Here is a 22,424-nt window from a genome sequence, read left to right on the forward strand (position 1 = left end):
TGCACAAATTTACTCTTATTTGCAAAAGTTTCATGAATGAGGCCCAATGGTTAAACCCTTCATACAATCTACAAAAAAACTTACTTGTGATTGTCTCAGCACAATAAACTGTAACTGAAGACAGTGATTTAACTTTTAATTCAGAAGGCTGGGACTGACTAAGAACTGGATTGAGAAACTAGTGTGGATTTGCACTCACTTGCGGTTGTCTTTGTTGCTACAGAGGAAGCAGCAGCACAGCAGAGACAGAAGAACCACCAGCAGGAATGTTACCAGCGTTCCAGCAGCTATTACTCCCATCCGCTGATTAGGATCTGAGAGAGACAGACGGAGAGTGTAAAATTTGCAATTTAGAAAAAATGGCACTAACATATGTGTGTATTCATTCAATTGTTTAATTTAACACAGCCATTTTTCGGGACAGATGGAGGGTGTTCAATGAAAACAGACCAAAGTACAATTGAGGTGAGCAGAACGACAGGTAAGAAAAAACGTCTTCTAAATGCTCAAAATTTAAGTAATTCAAAATATAGAATTCCTAAAAGCAGCATTTCATCTTCGAATCCGAAACAGGGGATAATGCACAGTCAGTTGATCTTTATCACAAAATAAACTCTTGGCAGGTTGAGGACTATGACCACTTGGTAAATAAATCAATAAATTGACATGAAATATTGGACATATCAGTGGTTGAGGGGCAATTATACAATTTTATTGGTCACAAATTATAGTGATATTGAAGATTACACACTATAAAAGTTAATGAACTTTATAAACACATTGCAGAATGCCAGTGTGACCAGACTGTAATACAGTATATGCAAATGTCACAAATGCAAATGTAATAATTGTAGAATCATGTTACATTATTGCACATGGAATTTCACATTAAACAGTTGAAATGTTCATAAAATGTTGCCTGCCAAAGAACATTGTACAGAAATTAACTTTTTTTGCCTGAACAAACCACATTGATTTTTTTTAAATAATGTTTTTTTTTCTTTATTTTTTTTTTTTAAACTTTTTTAGCTTATTTAATCCAGTGAATATTGAAGTTTTTCCATGTTAAGAAGAACATTGTACCTAAATTAAACTAAATGTACTTGAAATTCCCACACCAGTCAGGAGTTTAAGAGCTAGCAGTTGTGTCCTGTGAGATGCAGGAAGTCTGCCAGTGGCTTCTTTGAATCTGTTGCCAACAGGCATTATCACTGGAGCATAATGTGTGGCCATTCGGCTCTTCCGTTCATAAACAAAGACTGTGATGGGATGCTTAACTTGGCACTGCTGACAATGAAGAATTTCTGCTGTTGGATGCACCATATTTTTCGTCTGGATCATCCAAGGCCAATTATTAGTTCAATGTGCATATGTTATGTCATTTATTAATATTTACGCAACATAAGCAACAACTTAAACCCAGATAAACACAACCAGCAGGCCATGAACAAATGTTTATAATAAACTGTGTATGAATGAGGCCATTATATGCCCTTTTCAAAAGTCTTGATTTTGGTTTTGGGGTCTGCTAGAATGGGTTTTCACATTTAATGTTAAAAAATAACCACATTATTTTTTCTCATATTTGACATTGTTGCAGCTCCTCTCTCCCCAGTCTGTCAGTAACACTGTTTAGTTCCTGTCTCTATGAAGTCCCTCCTTCTGAAAAAAAAAGAAGCACAATATGCTCTGATTGGTCAACTGGACCAGTGTGTTGTGATTGGTAAATCGCTTCGCAAAGTTTATAGGGGCTTTCGCACCGGAGGAACCTTTTCATAGTTCCTAGAACTATTGGCGGAAGTACCTGTTTTTTGGCATCTTCGCACTTCAGGAACTAGGAATGATTTTAGTTCTAGGAACTCCTTTTGGAGGAACTAATTAAGCTTCTACTTCAGAGTAGGGTCAAAACCACCACTATAGGAACTACCAGTGACGTAAGTGTACACTGATTGGCTGAACGCAAGCGAAAGACCAGCACTTGCGTTTTTTTTAAAAGGCGTGTACACACAGATTAAAGCCTATATATTTACTACAGAAACTAATTCTACGAACATGGAAAACCGTGATAGATGTGCCTCTTAACCTTTACGCTAAGGAGAAAATCCAACGCAACTTTGAGGGGACCAAGAGAAACATGATTATGTATTTCTGCACAGCTAGCAACACTAAACATCAACCACACGGCAAACGCTAATACCTTTTCAAATACTGTCTACCCTTCTTTGTGTAACAGTTCTATATAATAACGTATTAGACAGGACTGTAAAGCCTTGTTTATACTCGACGCGTCCGCAAGAGCGCGAAGGTCCGCGCGGCAAAAATGACGTCATTGCGGTGTGGGCGGTCGTGCGCGTTGGGTGCGCAAGACCCCATTTCGCCTGGCGGTGTGCACGGCACTTTTTGTAACATCGCGCGCGGCGCCGCATCCGAAGATGAACGACTTCGAGCCGAATCTGGCCGAACTGGTACGTCAGTACCAGAATGTTTATGATCCTTCTATACACAGAGACATTTGCATTGATGGGCGACCATAAAAGCCTCTCATTTTGTGAATAGGAACACATTTGCATTAAGCACCCAGTTTGCACTTGTCTAAACTGCTTATATTTACAAAATAAGCCTACAATAGCAGAAGTAAGCCCTGCTGATGAAATTAAGGTTTAAACACCCTTACGAAAATTAACCATGGTTTTTATGTAGTAACCATGGTTTTTTTGTAGTAACCATGGTTTAACTATGGTTTTTGTAGTAAAACCATAGTAACTACAAAATGAACCATAGTTTAACTATGGTTTTTGCAGTAAAACCATAGTAACTACAAACGAACCATGGTTTTACTACAATAACCTTGGTTTAACCATGGTTTTTGTAGTAAAACCATAGTAACCATAAAATGAACCATGGTTTTTGTAGTAAAACCATAGTAACCATAAAATGAACCATGATTTTTGTAGTAAAACCATAGTAACTACGAAAATAACCATGGTTTTTACTACAGTAACCATGATTAATATAGTTTTGTAGTAAAACCAGAGTAAATGCAAAAATTAACCATGGTTTTACCACAGCATTTGCAGCAGAACCAACTACAAAATGAAGAATAGTTTTACTACAGTATATATTTATTACAGATTTAGCTATTTATTACTCTTAATACAATAATCTTAATGTCATAAATAATCTTATTATAATAGTTATATATATATAAATTGTGGTCCAGTGTCACAATATATACTGATTATATATATATATATATATATATATATATATATATATATAAATAATGTCTTATGCATACCCATGCTTCATTTATATATATATACATATATATATATATATATATATATATATATAAACGAAATTGAATAAATAAAATAATATATATATAAATAAATTTGTCTACTAATGAGTTTATCTGGTCATCTATTAATTATTTTTCATACACCCAAAATGTCATAACTATTTATCATTAAATATAATTTTTTTGCCTACTGAATTCTCAGCACTTGACATGTGTGTCCCGTTATAAGTGTTACAACACTTATAACACAGAGAAAAAGAAAAAAAAACTGCGACAGAAAAATTTATCTATCCGGAGCTATGGTTGCTCGTATAAAGAATGGGAGAAATTAGGCCTATATATAATAAAAATAAAAGCAAAAGCAAAGTGATGGTATAAAAAATATAGAAGTGATTGGGTCATAGAACTACACAATGAGTTTTAAAATCATGATTTAAAATGTTATAATTCTAGATGTTTATTTAAATGCTGCGTGCCTTTGAAGTGTTCTGGTTTTAATGCGCGTGCGCGTAAACATTCGAGTCGCATTCAAAGACAGGAGCGTGCGCGCGATCAGATGGAAACGAGGAAACGTCATCAACTGAACTGACACACAGCAAAAGTAACTTCTCTCGCTGTTGTTTTCGCTGCTTTCAGGTAAGTTTAGTTAACAAAATCACACTAATAATAGATACAAACGTTCCTGACACCCTTCTTACGTGTAATTAATACGCTCTGTTGAATATTTACTTTATAGAAATGGGTTTGTGTCTTCGAAAAAGTCCGTTAGCATCTCAACTGTTTTCAGAAGAGGTAAGTTAACGTTACACTGGAAATCTTGTTTTAACGTTACATAAGTTTGGGGTTTTAACCACATCTTTGTGTTGATAACAGTTTTTGATAGTTTTGTTTTGCTGGTAATTTGTCAATGGGTGATTAGAAGTAAGCTATTTAACCTAAAATAGTTCACTGTAACGGTTACTGTTAATCAGTGACGTCACTTACAAATACTGATAATTTAAAAAAAAAAGGGATTTCAGGCGGAACAGAAAAAAACCTCCACAACAAAGGGGAAATTACTGTAAATCATGATAATAATTCCAGATGATTTATTTCACAATATATATTACCTTGAGATGTATATAAATATGTATATATATATATATATTATTTCTCATTTCTGCATTTCATCTCTGCTCTAGCTTGCTTCCTTGTAATAAACCCTATGTTCTATTGTAAATCCTATGTAACATTGTTGGCTCTGTGACACATTGCATGTTATGTTCTAGAAGATCATCATCATGCTGATGGCCTGCTGCACCCTGTCCAAGAAAATCTCCACGGCTATGAACTCGACTAGTAAGCAAAACTTTAAACATACAGTGCACTACTGTTCAAAAGTTGGGGGTCTGTAGGATATATGCTTTTGAATGAAGTCTCACACTTTACCTTTTTTTTTTAAGTGAGACTGTCCTTGAGAAGCCTGTAGGCTAAATAATCAGCCAAATAATCCGTGGCAAATGTTATAATGGTCATAGTTATAATAATTAATTTAACTATTATGATAACAGGATATCATGGTCATTGGTATATTTTATTTGATTTCTCTAGGCGTGTTTTTAATTATGTTGGCCAATGAGACAGACAACATACTGTCCAACTCAAAGGTATTTATTTATTTTTATGTATTTTTTACTGATAAATACTGAAATTCTTTAATTCAGGGGATCTTAAAGTTATGGCTATGCTTTTGTTACCAGATGAGATATAATCGTTTGGCCCTGTGATTCTTCAGGACAAGATCTTGATGCCATCCACACTCAGTAGATGACGAAGGTGAGTTTCACAATAGCTGCCACTATCACAAACCAAGAGACAGAACACAACAGGCCTTCATCCATATGAACTCACCCATATGTAGAGATGGGTATCGAAACCCGGTGTTACTGTACGTTCACACCGCCGCCGACTTGAGCTTCCAAAGCGGCCGGAAGTCATTCATTTTCAATGGAAGCTGGCTTTTCTCAGCTGCAAGGAGCGTTAAATCCATCGGCGTCGCGTTTTGAGCGTGTTGAGCGTCAATCAGAAAGTTGAAAGAAGCTCAACTTTATGGTAATGAGCTGTGACGCGGTTCAGTGGCAAGCAGTGTTGGGGAAGCTACTTTGAAACTGTAGTTTGACAAGCTACAAGCTACTCGTAAGTTAAAGTAGTTAAACTACAGTCAAGCTACCCTTTTGGAAAAGTAGTTAGCTACACTACAAGTTACGATCAAAAAGTAGCTAGCTACATTGAAACCACTTTTGCTTTTTTTGAACAACATATATTATAAATAACTGAATAAGTGTCTGAGGAATGTTTTAAGTAAAATATTTAGTGTTTAAAACAATGCAATACAATTATGATTTTTATTGTTTTATTACACACAACACTCAAATATCTCAGACTGTGTCAAAAGTGCAAAATTGCAACAAATACAACATTGCAAGAACAAAATATGCAAGAACAACGTAAATTGCATGTCAAAAATACCGATTGTGAGATGGTTGCATTTTGGCAAGAAAATACATTGAACAACCGCTCACATGTGGCACTGACAATGCACGTTAAACTCGCTCACACGCAGCGAGCTCGCAGAATTCGCAGAATTTACTGTGAAAGAAGAACCTGAATCACAAGCTGCTTGTTCACAGTTCTGAAACCAGTCACAACAAATCTATACACCAATTTAATTAGATCAAAGCCTTTGTCGTGCGATAAAAAAAAACTAAGATTACATTTTTTGTTCAACTGACAAACACGATGGCGCAAACTTTAGTGGTCTTTTATGTTCATTACCAAACTGGTGGACAGATCATGGCGGTTCAATGTAATTAAATCAGAAATAAAAATTTGATGTAACATAGAGAGCAACAAAGCAGGAAAATTACTACATTTAAAGTGGCCATTAATCACCTGTATGTGCGTCCTTAAATTTTTGCTTGAGGTCTTCTGTACGTCAGTGAACCGTTAGCCGCAAGATGCGTGATTAAACAACAGGTGGCGGTAATGGCAAAAACATTAGTTTGTAATCTAACAAGAAGAAGAATATCCTTGCTTGCTTCGCGCAGGCTCAACAACACGCAATGTAGCTTTTGCTCGCGCTACACCGCTACTTGCTGCAAAAAGTAGTTAGCTACTGGAAAAGCTACACTGTTTAAAAAGCAACTGAGCTACTGCCAAGCTACTGAAAAATGTAGTTAAGTTAGTAGCGTCGCTACTTGTAGTTAACTACTCCCCAACACTGGCGGCAAAACGCCAGCAACCAATCAGAATATAGACGTCCTTCGCGCTGGCTGATTCCGGAGAAACATACGATATAAACTTTAGTTCCTACCAAAACATTAGTTCCGAGAAAATGGAAGAGAAGCTAATAATCGCCGTTGCTGGGTTTCCTATCATTTATGACATGACTTTGTTTGCTTATAGGGACCGCATGAGCGCAACATTTATTTGAAATATTTACGAACACTCGTTTTAAAGCCGGAATGCAATTCATTTGCTCACGGTGACACCGATTTGACCGGTGTCACCGTGAGCTTCTTTGAAGAGCTTCTTTGACGCTCAAGTCGGTGGCTGTGTGAACGTACAGTTAAACATTAAACGGGCCCTGGCAGGGCTCGAAATTGCGACCAGTTTGGTCGCATATGCTCCTGAAATTTAATCTGTGCGACCTAAAAATATATTTGGGAGCATCTGTGCGAGTGCAAATAATGGTTGTGGTGCGACCTGTTTTTATTTCTCTACAAAACGTTCGCAAATTACTGCACAGTGTGTACCTTATGTGCGCTGATACGTGGTGGCCGGACCAAAAATGCAAGTCTTCCTCTGTGTGTAAATCCTTAGACATGTTTGCGAAGATTGTTTTGTTTCCAGCGTGCGTCTCCCTCAGACTGTAAAAGCTCGGGCGCACCAGACACACGTCAGCAGCGTCTTACGTCAGCAGCGCCACTGAACGCGGATCCACAACAGAACCCGAATACACACACACACACACACACACCAGACACACGTCAGCAGCGTCTTACGTCAGTAGCGCCACTGAACGCGGATCCACAACAGAACCTGAATACACACACACACACACACACCAGACACACGTCAGCAGCGTCTTACGTCAGCAGCGGCACTGAACGCGGATCCACAACAGAACCAGAATACACACACACACACACACACACACCAGACACACGTCAGCAGCGTCTTACGTCAGCGGCGGCACTGAACGCGGATCCACAACAGAACCGGAATACACACACACACACACACACACCAGACACACGTCAGCAGCGTCTTACGTCAGCAGCGGCACTGAACGCGGATCCACAACAGAACCGGAAGACAATACAATGCTGAATAAAGTCCTAGTTTTTGTTATTTTTAGACCAAAATGTATTTTCGATGCTTCAAAACATTCTAACTAACCCACTGATGTCACATGGACTACTTTGATGATGTCTTTATTTCCTTTCTGGACAAGGACAGTATACCGTACATACATTTCCAATGGAGGGACAGAAAGCTCTCAGACTAAATCTAAAATATCTTAAACTGTGTTGTGTTCTGAAGATTACGAGCCAATAAACCACTTTTAGTGCTGTTTAGCACCATTTTTTTTTAGTATGTATAAGTAAAGGAGAATACACTCAGCTGATCATATAATGTACATTATTTCTGCTTGGCTTTTGGAGCCCTAATACTGTATGAGTTATTTATGAAAACACTGGCTGAATGGACATTATTACACTTGGACATTATTACATGGCTACTCGATAGTGCAACTGACCAATAGCAGTTGAGTATTCCAGCTTGTGTGTTAATGTGGTGTGTATTCTTCTCATTTTAGCTCCTGCGTCCATTTGGGCTGAAGGTCGAGACAGAACCAAACCAAAGCTGGACTGTAACCTACTGGCCATATGACAGACTTCATAATGACACCTACTGGCATGGATGCGGCATCACATGTTTTTCAACAAAACCTTTTTCACCTAGAATTTAAAGTGTGCATTATTCATCCCCCATGAGGAGACTCCATGTCTTCATCTCTTGTGAGTGGATATCATTTAAAACATTCTTAAAAGAACGGCTCATTTCTTCTGAATTTATAGTATTTATTGTTCTTGTCAAGTAATATTGCTGTAATCCTGTTAATGTATGTACAGTATAAATTGCAAACATGCTTGTGTTGGACACGTGTTCACGGATTACAGACATTTTAGAGGAGGTAGATGCTGTGTATTTAAAGGTGCTCTAAGTCATGTTTATTTGTACAATGTCATTTTTGTATATACATCATTATTACACTGGAACAAATTACTATTTCTTTATTTGTAAATTAGCAACTTAATTTAACCATTGCACAGCACCACTTTATCACCAATATTTTTTTTTACAACTTTTTAGTTTTTGTCACATGTGAGAACAAATGCAAGTTTATATTTTCTTTCAGATGTAATTTCTGTAATAAAGTCTGTATCATATGGTAACTTCTTTCTGTTGTTATTTTGTAGATGTCTTTTGCAACTAAACGGCTTAAATGTAATTCAAGATAATTTAGTAAAACATTGGCTACACTGTGGCAATACAACCAATTTATTGTACATGATCCATGGTTTTTAAAAAAACTCCAAAAACCATGGTTACTACAGTCATGGTTACTATGGTTTTACTGTAGTATTACTACAACATAACTGTAGTAAAACCATGGTATCACAACCATGGTTTTTAAAAATACCAGTTACTACAGTCATGGTTACTGTGGTTTTACTGTAGTATTACTACAATATAACTGTAGTAAAACCATGGTATCAAAACCATGGTTTTAAAAAAAAAACCATGGTTACTACAGTCATGGTTACTATGGTTTTACTGTAGTATTACTACAATATAACTGTAGTAAAACCATGGTATCAAAACCATGGTTTTTAAAAACCATGGTTCGCACCAAAATACCACGGTTACTACAGTCATAGTTAACTACAGTTTTACTATAGTAAAACCATGGTTAATTTTCGTAAGGGCACTCTTCAATAAGGCTTCAGTTGTTTAACTAGTTTACATGCAGTGAAAGTACAATAAACCTACTGCATTTATTACTCTTTTTATATGAATCAGCAATTAATAAACTACTAATAAACGGCAAACTACTTCTTCACTGCTGATTCCTGGTGTTTTAGAGGAGAAATACTCGGAGTCGCCCCCTGTCGTTTCACAGAATAGCACAACGGCGAGCGCGTCAAGTATAAACGCCTCGTCCGTTTGGAGAGGTGCGCGCGCAGTCAGCGGCGACTCGCGCTCGTGCGGACGCGTCGAGTATAAACAAGGCTTAAGACAGATCGTAAACTAATAAACACAGAGAATGCGAGGACTGTGAGCTCAGGCTCTGGCTGGCATTGTCAGCACCGTCAAAATAAAGGTCCTCCACGCCGTCAAAATAAAAGTCACAACAACAAGCGCTGCTTCAGAGATACAAGCGCGGCTAGGTCACTTCAGAGTTCCTAATGGCGGTGCGAACACAAACAGGAAAATGTTGGCAACCATTCGTTCTCGGGGAACCACCCTGGTGGCTAGTTCCTAGAACTACCCGGTGCGAAAGCCCCTAAATGCACTTGAAATCTCTGCAGCAATTTTGTCAAACAGAGGTACAAACAGAAGTCGCAATTATTTTCAGCTGAACCCAAATGCTCCTTTCCTCATATTTCTTGTACAAACATTTGCTACTGAAAAACCAACTGAAAACAGTTAAAGCATAATAACTGATGACTATTTGACTCTTTGATTTGTGCTCTATGCTCACAGAGGTGTCGAGCTCAGTCTGGGTGTAGTGTGTGGTGTGGGGACATCAACACATGTCCTGAAAGCGCAGCTGCGTTCGAGGAAGGCCTCACTAAGGTCGGACACAATGACATCATTTCTGCCTTCACTCAAGTCCCTGCGAAAACTCTCCTGACCCACACCTTTCCTCATCACTCTGTCTCTCTTCCTGTAGTATTTCTCTCAGCTGTGTGAAACAACCCCGGCTCTCAGTAAGTCTGCGAGCAGGCAGGAAAAGAGCCAAAAAACACAGCCGTAAAAATAAGACACCGCTCTGGAAACACCATCAAGGCCGCCATGTTAAACTGCTGCTGTCTACGGCAGTGACCTACATAGTGAAGACTACGCAGGCATGTTACAAATAGCAACCGTGTGTTTCTTTTGCCTACACAACAAGTTTCTCATCGATTTTTAAAGAGAAATTAATGATCTTTTACTCTTTTCGTCTGTTTAATTCAGTGATATTGAAGGTTATTCTGCATAAAAATGAATGAAAGAGATAACAATAGTGAGCAATGACTTAAATTCCAGGACTGTATCTCACACAAAGCAATCAAATGGCTTTGACAATTTTGAATAAAGCGGACAAATCATGTGCAGTAAAAAAATATTTCTCGGCATCCGAATTTTATGTTCAGGGAATGTTAGGAAAATGTTATTTTTCTTGATTCTTGAATCTATTCAAATGTTTTGGAAAACGGCACATTTTTGTCTTGTTTACCATTAACAATTGTTAACTCTTTCCCCACCATTGACGGAATGGTATACGGTAGGCGGATCTATTCGGGATCTTCTGAAAGAGTACAGAATATCCGAATCAAAACACGGATGAAGATGCAGAAACAAGCAATATCATATGTAAGCAGGTGCATATGTAAAATAACGCATTCATTAACATTAAACAGCATTTAAATAAAAAACTGCCTAATGTTATTCAATTAAATGTCGACCCAGGACGAGCTATAGGACTGTGAAGCTTTAGGGGTGTTGATGGACTTGATCTACTCCATCTATGTTTTAATCATTGTTCTGAATCCAATCTGGATGTAGTCTGACAAAAATAGAATTTTTCTCAGCTTTTTGCTCAAAATGTTTTTTTTTTAATGAAACTTACCCACATTCAAGTATTGATAAAAAAGAATGCATTAACTTACAATAAAATGATTTTTTTTATGCTGAGGGTCTGTTCTTTCTTTTGCCATATTGCATGTTTAGGTATTTCTAAAACAAAATATTCTGGGGGTCATAACAATTTTGTGAAAATGATCAAAAATGCTGGCAAAATTAAAAAAGAAAAAATCCTGGCGGGGTTAAGATAAGATAAATTTAAAGACAAAGGTAAATTTATAAGATTATAATACTTTTTTTTTTAGTAAATATACTGTATCTTGAAAATAAATAAATGTTTCTTACCACATTGGCATTTGTTTTTATTGTTTTAAATATAAACTTGACAAACAAATTTGCTTATGACAAAAATATGTTGTCAGTGGGGTAAGAAAAAAATACATTTCATTCAAAATAATTAGGATGTTTAGATATTTTTAATGGAAAAAATATTAGGGTTGGTATTTTTTTTTGTCTCGTCCTCACCAAGGCTGCATTTATTTGATCAAAAATACAGTAAAATCAGTAATATTGTGAAATATTATTACAATTTAGAATAACTGTTTTCTGTTTGAATATGTATTTTTATTTATTTATTTATATGATGTGAATTTTCAGCATCATTACTCCAGTCTTCAGTGTCACATGATCCTTCAGAAAACATTCTAATATGCTGATTTGCTGCTCAAGAAACATTTTCTTGTTGAAAGCAGTTGTGTTGCTCCCTAATATTCCTAATATTTTGTGGAAACTGTAATGCATGCTTCAGGATTCTTTGATGAACAGCATTTATTTGAAATATAAATATTTTGTAACATAAATGTATTTACTGTCCCGTTTTGATCAAATGCATCCTTACTCAATAAAAGTATTAATTTCCTTGTAAAAAAAAAAAAAAAAAAAAAAGTTTACTGACCCCAAGCATTGACCAATAGTGTAAATCCCTTTAAATATAGCATTGATGAAAACAGCTTGGCTAGGGAATATCAAACATCTGCCAGGATGGTGGTAATACACTGCATAATGCGAGTAATGATCATGACATGATTTAAAAACAAATCCGCTGCGAGTCAAAAGGTTGAATCTTGAGTTGACCCCTGCGTCAACTGGGCAGCTATTTCTCTCTCCCTTTACGTAATGGAAAATATGACTGATGTTGGACCCCATAAGTAACTATATCTCAAAATCTCATGGGTTCTTTTGTGTCTCCATAGCAAATGACATAACATAGCTTGAGAAATGACAATTTAATTATTCTAAAGAGCGACAGGAAGGGTTTCTTACATAGGTTGCAGGCCCCTGACACTGGGTTGCAGTTCTTGTCGTGACATGGACAGGTCTGGGCACAGTTCACTCCGAACTGACCGAACTCACAGGTCAGGTTGCAGCTAAAATGAAAAGAAATGCAAAGAGCATTGAGAAAGACAGTCAATGCAATCATTGTGTACAAAGCAACAGGAGTTTCCAGTGAAAATGAAACACGGCAGTTTGGGGAATTATGGGCAATTATGTAGATGTTGGCAATGCAAATCCAAGAACAGAAAAGAGGAATGAACAATTATAATAAATGAAACAAGCACAGAAGTTCTTATTGAAAGACACTGAACGTCACTGAACTGAAACCGACAAAATATTTCAAATGTCTTGCAGAGAAAAGGGAAGTATTGCATTAAAAATACATTTTATTTTTGTGTTTTTAAAGTGAAGTTTCATCAATTGAAGATAAAGGTATGATATATTGTGAACTAACTGAAAGAAACTAATTTGGCATTTCCTAAAGAAACCAATTGCAGTTTAATATGCAAATATTACAAGAATGCAATTTAAGATTTAGAATGCTGAATAATCTAACAATTTATGTATTTAATGGTTCACTATACCGTTCACTAGTATGGGGTCAGTAGGATTTTCTTTTTTAATTTAAATTTAAATGTAATGAATACTTTTATTCAGCAAGGACATTGATCAAAAGTGTCAGTAAAGATATGTATAATTTTACAAAAGATTTCTATTTAAAATAAATTCTGATCTTTTCAACTTTCTATTCATCAGTTTCACAACATGTTAAGCAACACGACTGTTATCAACAATGATAATAATAATATGTTTTTTGAGCAGCAAATCAGCATATTAGAATGATTTCAGGATCATGTGACACGATCATGTGTAATGATGCTGAAAATTCAGCTTTGATCACAGGAACAATTTATTAATAATACAAAAAGCCTGAAATTTTCTCCTGTACAAAGTATGAGTGGAGTCTGGACATTTAAGTGATTCAGGCTCATCAATATTATTCTCTTTCAATTACTGTAATTATAGACTACCGAGTTTGAAAGGGCAAGGGCAATTTATGTGTTGAATATGAATTTGTGTTTGGCAAATAACTAATTCTCATTTAACCATTTGGGGTGTCCTGTTTAGCACACTGCAATTTGTTTAAAGTTACTCATCTTTAAACCATTTAGAATGACTCTTTGTTGATTTTGTGATTCATCCGTTAGTGAAAACAGGCCTTGATATCAAGATGACCTAAATATGTGCGTGACTCAGAGATGTGACTTACTATGTCCCATTGAAGCCAGGGTCACAGAGACACTCTCCTGTGGCAAAATGGCAGTCTCCATTAAAACAGTGGCTGCAGTCTTTTTCACAGTTGTCTCCATAGGTGCCGTTAGGACAGCGCACCTCACAGCTACACAAAGACAAAAATACAAACAGACTGAGGATCAAGGGTCAAGTTTTCATGGAAAGAGTCTTCGAGGAGCAACATGGGAAGAATTTGAGAGGTGATCTTATAAACGTTCTATTCATTAAATAGTGAAATATCCATAAAAGGTTTCCACAAAAATATTACGCAGCGCAGCTGTTCTCAACATTGATAATAATAATAAAAAGTTTGTTAAGCAGCATTTGTGAAGGATCATGTGACACTGAAGACTGGAGTAATAATGCTGAAAATTCCACTTTGCATCAGGAATAAATTACATTTTACAATATATTACAATAGAAAACGGAAGTTTTAAATTGTAATAATATTTCACAACATTACAGTTTTATTGTATTTTTTTGATCAAATAAATGCAGCCTTGGTGAGAATAAGAGACTTCTCTAAACATTTCCTTTAACGCATTACAAATCTTTCCAACCACAAACTTTTAATAGTGTGTTGATGTATAAATGTTTTGTTTAGATTTGATGTGCTTCTATTTATGTTTATTATTATTATAATTTCAATCATATAGTATGTGTGTGTAAATAACACTTTCTTAGTGAATTCCCCCTCAGTTGTCTAATACCAAGTGATAAAAAAAAAATGTTTTGTTGTTTCATTAACAGAAATTCTTTTATAACTCTAAGCTACAATAGGGTTCACTGTCAGCCAAAGATTCATACCGATCTCCAATCCAGCCGGGATTGCAGTGGGAGCACTTCCCATCGATGCGGTTGCAGAAGTGACCGTCTTTGCACGGTGGACACTGATCCTTACAGTTCTCTCCGAAGTAACCCTCCACACACGGCTGGTCACATCTTGTCCCGTTCCAGCCGCTCTCACACGTTACACAGCGACCGTCCGTCACCTTACAGGGCTGCTGGCCTTTACAGTGGCCACACCTGAATCAACGGCAAAAAGGAAAGTCCGGGATCGTCCAGGTATGGTCAGTCAGAAAAAGAAGAGAACAAGTTATGGCAATAAAATCAAGAAGATATAAAGCTCTATACCGAAATACGAATATACTGCACACTGCTGCTCAAAAGTTTGGAATAATTAAGATTTTCGGTTACACTTCATTTCCATTTTAGACATTCTACTAACTCTCAATAACTTGCAACTCTAATTAGAGTAGTACACTATTAGGTTAGGGTTAGTAGAATAAGTACGGACTGAAGACTGGAGTAATGATGCTGAAAATTCAGCTCTGCCATCACAGGAAAAAATTACATTTTAAAATATATTAAAATAGAAAACTGTTCTTTTCATATTTCACAATATTATTATTATTTTTATTTTTTTTTTACAGTATTTTAGATCAAATAAATTCAGTGTTAGTGAACATAAGAGGCTTCTTTCAAAAACAAACTTTTGGCTGGTAGTGTATATAACTTTTCCTCACCTGTTTTTGCAGGTCTGTCCATAGAGCCCAGCTGGACACGGCTCCCGGCATAGCTTTCCTCTGTATCCGGGTTTACAGGTGCATGATCCATCAGCCGGGTTACACTTCCCATGCACGCACTGACAGTACCGCTCACAGCGCTGACCCCAAAGCCTCTCCCTACACTGACATCGGCCTGAATACTGCTCACAAGGCGAGTTATTACACAGACATTGAGCAGCGCAACTTCGGCCGTACCAGCCAGGGTTGCAGATGCAGCGGCCCGTCTGATCGCACACAGAGTTGGTGCTGCAGTAGCAGTTGTTGTTGCACTGCGGTCCCCAGTAACCAGTATGGCAGGTGCATTTGCCCGTCTCCTGGTCACATTTCCCTTTCTGACAGTTGCAGGACTTCTCGCAGTTTTCACCCCAGCGGTTGGGGTAGCACGTGCACTTCCCGGTCACGTCGTCACATTTACCGTTAGGGTGGCACGTGCACATGCCCTTGCAGTCCGGACCCCAGAACTGAGCGGGACACTCTAGGGGAATCAAAAAGATGCACAGGTTGTAGTTTACTGTGCAACTGGGAAGCTGAAGGAATGATTTCAGGTGTCATTGTTGAAGTTTATTTGGCTAAAATTCAGATTGCTTAGTTAAATATTCTTTAACTAGCGCATAAAATGTCTAGTATTTTGTAAATACAATTTCTTAATATTAATGTGATGTATATAGAGTACCGTTCAAAAGTTTGGGGGCAGTACAATATTTTAGAAAGTAGTCTCTTATGCTCACCAAGACTGCATTTATTTGATCTGAACCGATTTTATATTTGAATATATTTTAAAATCTAATTTATTCATGTGATGAAAAAGCTAAATTTTCAGCATCATTACTCCAGTCTTCAGTGTCACATGATCCTTCAGAATTCATTCTAATTTGCAGATTTGCTGCTCAATAAACATTTATTATTATTATCAATGAAAACAGGTGTGCTGCTTAATTATTATTATTTTTTTAACTGATCTTTATTTTAGGATCCTTTGATGAATAGAAAGTTCAAAAGAAAATAATTTACAAAACAAAAGTCTTTAATGTCACTAAGTAAAAGTATTAATTTCTTCAGTCACATGATCCTTCAAAAATCATATTATTAAAATTATTATTATTATCTATGTTAAAAACTGTTGTGCTGATTAATATTTTTGTGGAAATAGTGATGCATTTTTTTCAGAATTCTTTGATGAATAGAAAATGCAAAATAGCAGCATTTATTTGAAATCTAAATTAATTATAAATTATAAATGTCTTTACTTTCACTTTTGATCCGTTTAACGCATCCTTGCTGAATAATGTATTGATTTCTTTCAAAAGTGTGAGATCATTAAGTTTTTTTCTTTTTTTAAAGGCATTGTGTATATATAGGTACAGTAATTGGCCTTGGTTATGTCTTTAGGAACGAAAAGTCATTTGAGAGGTGAATGAACTATATGATTATGAACGATTATGAGATTTATTCTTTACAGTAATGGACATATTTAAAGAAAGTAAGTTCAATTATGATGTCATGTTGTCTTTAAGTCTGCCGATTTTTTTTATATTTCTTTTTTACTAGCAGCACTTTTAATTTTGCAGACAATTTTCTTTGTTATATTGAAGCATATGCTGAATTTAGAGTGGGACATATTGAAGGATTTGACTTGAGGATTTTCTATTTGCTTTTGCCAATCAGAAGGGGACATTTAAGAGCATGACACAAATTTAAAGGAATAGTTCAACCAAAAATAAAAATGATCCTATAATTTACTTACCCTCCAGCCAGGTGTTTATGACTTTCTTCTTTCAGCCGAACACAATCAAAGTTATATTGAATAATATCCTGGCTCTTCCCACGATATCCATATTTAAAACTTTATAAACTATAATTAGTGGCTTCCAGCAAACAGCCGTACGCGCATTCACGAGAGAGTTCGGGCGGAAGGGTGACCACTGACCCGACGTACGACGTAGGCATAGCGAAAGCTTAGGTGAGAATAGACGCCTCTCGCAAAAACCATGTAACTCTCTTGTGAACGTGCATACGGCCGTTGCCGGAAGCCAGTGATTATAGTTTATAAAGTTTTAAAAATTGATATTTTTCTTACAAAAACCCGTTGCTTAACTGCAGAACGCATTTATTAAACCACTGGAGTCATATGGATTTGTTTTCTGACGAATAGATGGATGGATGTTAGGAAAGATGGATGCACTCTTGGAGCTTCATAAACTCAGGCTCTTTTCAATGCCATTACAAAGCTGGGAAGAGCCAGGATATTGTTTAATATAACTCCGATTGTTTTGTTTGGCTGCAAGAAAAAAGTCATATACACCTAGGATGGCTTGAGGGTGAGAAAATTATGGGATCATTTAAATTTTGGGGTGAACTATTCCTTGAAATACACCCCTGCAGACAAGATGAATAATCATGAAATAATTTTTACACACTTTATCTGGAAAAGAAATATTTTAAAGGCATTTCTATCATGACTATACAACACATATAATGTATTTGGTCTTGGCTACGCTACTGCTGTTGATTATTGCTGCTGCAGAGCAAGTACAGAGACTTTCTACTGCTTTACATACACAGACACACTGCTGTGAGCATGTAAGACATGCTGCTGCTGTACAAATAGCATATATGAAATTACTCGTAGCAGATCTATACAGGTGGAGCTGGGGAAGGGGGAGGGTTTTAAGAGAAACTGCTTCAGCAAACACTGACTATTTAAATGTTGAGCAGCAAGCTCATTGGCTGCAGATGCAACAGGAACCAATCAGCTTGAGCGGTGTAGTTAAAAATGTAATTGTCAGCAGTTTGCGTTAAGGACCTTATCATATCAGCCTGCGCAATCTAGAGATTCATGACAGAACTTGGTATATATCTGTTAAAAGTTTATTTTCTCAGTTTTTAGGAGTGCATTAGGCTAATTAAAGGGTATACGTTTTTAATAGGGCTGTCCAAAGATTAATCGCATCCAAAATAAAAGTTTGTGTTTACATAATATTTGTGTGTGTACTGTGTATAATTATTTTGTATATAAATGCACACATGTATATACTTCAGAAAAATATGTTATTTATATATAAAATGTTTATATTTATATACAATATACATTATATATAGGCTACATTCAGTCTATATACAGTATATACATGCAAATATTTATTAAATACACATGCATGTGTGGGTATTTATGTATTAAAAAATAATTATACACAGTACACACACATATATTATGTGAACACAAACTTTTATTTTGGATGCGATTAATCGTGATTAATTGTTTGACAGCCCTAGTTTTTAATTATTAAAATCTGTCACTTTAATCTGAAAAAGAAAAAAAGCATCTCACTTGTGTCACAACTTGCCCCAAAATATCCATGACGACACCGGCATTCGTTCGGTCGGACACACACCTCGTTCTCATTACAAGTGAAGTTGCCTTCACAGAGAGCTGAGGGGACAAGGACATGGTCAAGAAATAAATCAAGTAACGTGCTCTCAGGAAGTGATCTAACATACAGGAAATGACACTTACGTGTTAAACACTCTTCACCTTGCTGCGCCCATCTGCTGCAACACGTAATCTCTGATGACCTAGTGATAAGATGACAAATCATGATGAAATGATCAAGATAAAGTGCATTGGCTTGAATATTCAAGCAACAACATTTAGCTGACATCTCGAAGGACAGCTGATCGTTAAACGTTCGAGTCAGCATATTTTGCAAATGCCCTGACCAAAGTTTCAACTGTCCGTGAGAGGTTTAAGCATATGGAATATTGCAAATGTCTGGGTGCCATCTGTAGCTTCTTCTGAGCTTCACAAGCGCAGATGTTTCAGATAGCAAACCCGCATCCACTCGCACAAACACAAGCGTAAGCATTCATTCCATTCTCCACCCTCTCACCGACAGGAGTCATGCGAACCAGACATCCCGTTTGAAGCGATAACTTCATTGCATCGTCAGATGTGGAAAAACAATGAGTGGCTGGATCCAAAATAAGGCCACAGCCTGATGTGATTAGTAATGCAAATGTCCTGCATTAGGCCTGTAATCAGTCTAATAAGTTTAATTCTCTTAAACTTATTTAAACACATTCTTCTGAAACCACAATATTGCTTTTTGTGTGGAACTGAATTGAAATTTGTTTCACTGAAAATCCCTGAATTTGTAGCTCTCATGTCATTTGCAATTTTTTGTATGCATCTGTTGTAAATATAAATTTTCAGTGAATAATGACTTAAATTTGGTTAATTCCTCACATGAAGCTATCAAACTGCTTCAGACGAATGAAAATATGTGTGAGTCATAACATCTCCTTTGTGTTCCACAGAAGAAAGTAAGTCATACGGGTTTGGAATGGCATGAGTGAGTAAATAATGACAGAATTTTTTTTTTTTTGGGGGTGAATTACTCTTTTAATCCAACACATATGATCCCGGTGGAATTTTGCATGTGTCTGCGGTGGATGTTTTATTCAAAGCATCACACAACAGCCCTGCTGCAGAAACTTATTGTTGCATGCCTTTCTTTTGACAGAAAATGATGGGAGGAATGGATTTGGGACACAATGAGGACCTGATTCAAACCTGTGTCTCCCATATGAGCACCACAGCACAATGCATCTAAAGGTTTCAACATGTTTGTAGACTAATAAACTACCATTCAAAAGTTTAGGGTCAGTAAGATTTTTTTTTTTTTTTTTTTTTTAAGAAATCAATACTTTTATTCAGCAACGAAGCATTAAATTGGTCAAAAGTGACAGTAAAGACATTTGAAATGTCACAAAAGGTTTCTATATTTTATATAGATTAACTTTTTATCAAAGAATCCTGAAAAAATGCATTATGGTTTCCAGAACAATATTAAGTAGCACAATTGTTTTCAACATTGATAGTAGTAAGAAATTGGCTTTCTTGAGCAGCAAATCGGCATATTAGAATGATTTCTGAAGGATCATGTGACACTGGAAAACCGAACAGAATGTAATTATTGTTTTTCTGTATTTTTGATTAAAAAAAAATCCAGCCTGGGTGAACAGACACTTCAAAAACAATCTTACCAACTCCAAACTTTTGATTGGTAGTGAATGGTAAACATTTCAAATTACCCCTGCTATCTCTACTTCAAGTGGCTTCCCGTTAAAACTGAATACTCTCTAAGTGCTTGTTAGATATAAGACATACGCCGCCCCTCATATTCCGCCACATGTGACCTCTGCGAGGCCTTGTCCACACTTTGGCTTCCTCTGAAGCGTGGGGGCCGCTCTCTGCATTCAGTCAGAGTTTGTTTAGCCTATGTGTGCGTGTCTTACCCAGACATGATCTACACCACAGCCCTGACTTCTCTGCACTGTGTCAAACCCGACATACACACACAGCGAGAACGTGAAGCTAGCGCCGCGGATGAAAGCTTAAACAAATGGAAATTGAGCATCAGTCAACAGCTAGAGGGCCAAACTTGACTCAGCAACAATAAAGTCCTGTGTGGAAATTTTGAGCAATTTTGTTAAAAGAACGTGAACTTCCTGTCAACGTCTGTGGTTGGTGAGAATCTCTGTTTGAGAGAATACACATTAGATTGTATCTGGTGGTTTCCATTTTGATCTAAAGTACAGTGATAGCCATCTGGAGCCAGTAATCGCAAAGTAAACACACGCGTAAACCATTCATCGCATAACACTGCTAGTAGAATTCCCCTAAAATGCAACATGATTTTGAGATAAACTATATTCATACATCTAAATTTAGCTTTTTGCAACATAATGCTCCTCATGAAGATTATTTGAACACTGAACAGGTTACCCTGGTTATCGGCCAGGGGTGTGTTTTCCTGTACAACTACATAACTCGCTGCTTCAACCATGTTGGTTTATGATGTCACACAGGTGGTGGAGTAATAACTTTTTTTAATGAATCCGTTTGAGATCAAATTAATTCTAGAATTTTTTGTTATAAATTGCGGACATGCCATCTGAGGACTAACTATATGATTTCGGGAAACACCGACTCGTTGAACTATATGCTGATAACGACGGAAATTGTACCCATAGTTGGCTGAAGATACTTTTGGGAAAGCATTTTGAAATGATCTGCAGGTTCACCATGACCAATTCATTTTTTTGTGAATTTTGTATTTGGCATCCACTACCATTCAAAAGTTTTGGCTCAGTTAATGTGTGTGTGTGTTTTTTTTTTTTAAAGAAACTTAAAGCTGCAGTCCGTAGTTTTCCCTCTTTGTCGCCATCTCTGTTCGAAATCTGCAATTGCAATTATTCGCGGAATTATCAACTTTACGTGGGTTGTGCCTCGGTACGGCACAGCGCGGATGAACACAATGTTTTGAGGAGAGTGTGCGTCTGTCAGTTGCTGCGCCGGTGTGGATACTGGCATTCAGAATCACAAATTCTACTTTTCGGAAGTATGACCAACATAAGACTTTTCACCGGAAAATGTAATCTGAACAAGTAACATCCACTTTTGTTCTGACCAACTAGGGGGGAAAAAACATTGCAGTAAATCGCGCTGATTAAATCTAACGATCGACGATATCATATCACGTCAAACTGTGCAAATTATACTTTGTTCTCAAATTGTTAATGTTAACAACATCAGCATTGTGCGACTACATGTAATGCCTTTCCGATATTTATCCTTGTTTTCGCATGGGTCCGGTTGCAGTCTCTTTTTTTTCTGTAGCCACTCCGAAGTCCGAACAAAGTCTTTTGCATTTTACAGCGGGTGAATCTGTTGTCACTGGTGATTGTCGTTTGAACCTTTCTGGATCCACCATCAAATTGATAAGTTTATATCAAGTGCTGTGAGAAAAGGCTATAAATCTCCACCTCCAACATCCTCACATCCGGAAATCCACCAGTACCACTGGAATTAAAAACATTATTACAAGCTTACCATTTTGAATCGAGCTAAGGCAAGTAGATAGTTTTGAACACTAGCTGGTTATGTACTTGCTCAATTTTATTTTGGGTCATTTTTAACCCAAAAAGATACGGAATGCAGCTTTAATTTAAAACTTAGAATTAAAAAATCA

At 36.7% G+C, this 22,424-nt stretch overlaps 1 protein-coding gene and 1 long non-coding RNA gene across 5 annotated transcripts in view; one reads left to right on the forward strand and one right to left on the reverse strand.

The window, feature by feature from the left end:
• Window positions 1–22,424, reverse strand: part of scarf2 (scavenger receptor class F, member 2) — a 49,652-nt gene that overhangs the window by 24,491 nt on the left and 2,737 nt on the right. The window contains exons 2-8 of the mRNA XM_056254770.1: window positions 18,908–18,966; window positions 18,722–18,823; window positions 15,352–15,868; window positions 14,633–14,851; window positions 13,803–13,931; window positions 12,521–12,624; window positions 200–314 (exon numbers count right to left, since the gene is read on the reverse strand). Of these exons, the coding sequence (XP_056110745.1) occupies window positions 200–314; window positions 12,521–12,624; window positions 13,803–13,931; window positions 14,633–14,851; window positions 15,352–15,868; window positions 18,722–18,823; window positions 18,908–18,966 (1,245 nt within the window). The remainder of the gene's footprint in view (window positions 1–199; window positions 315–12,520; window positions 12,625–13,802; window positions 13,932–14,632; window positions 14,852–15,351; window positions 15,869–18,721; window positions 18,824–18,907; window positions 18,967–22,424) is intronic.
• LOC130088138 (uncharacterized) lies at window positions 3,868–8,660 on the forward strand. 4 transcript variants are annotated; one of them, XR_008807441.1, is made up of 6 exons: window positions 3,868–3,937; window positions 4,038–4,093; window positions 4,570–4,639; window positions 4,744–4,947; window positions 5,041–5,116; window positions 8,163–8,660. It is a non-coding gene; the product is annotated as an uncharacterized LOC130088138 (long non-coding RNA). The 4 variants fall into 4 exon arrangements; XR_008807439.1 differs by having other exon boundaries at window positions 4,892–4,947; XR_008807438.1 differs by lacking the exon at window positions 4,744–4,947.

This window comes from Rhinichthys klamathensis, unplaced genomic scaffold (genome assembly GCF_029890125.1).
Source record: "Rhinichthys klamathensis goyatoka isolate OS25496 unplaced genomic scaffold, OSU_Roscu_1.1 h1tg000114l_1, whole genome shotgun sequence".
NCBI classification, from domain to species: domain Eukaryota; kingdom Metazoa; phylum Chordata; class Actinopteri; order Cypriniformes; family Leuciscidae; genus Rhinichthys; species Rhinichthys klamathensis.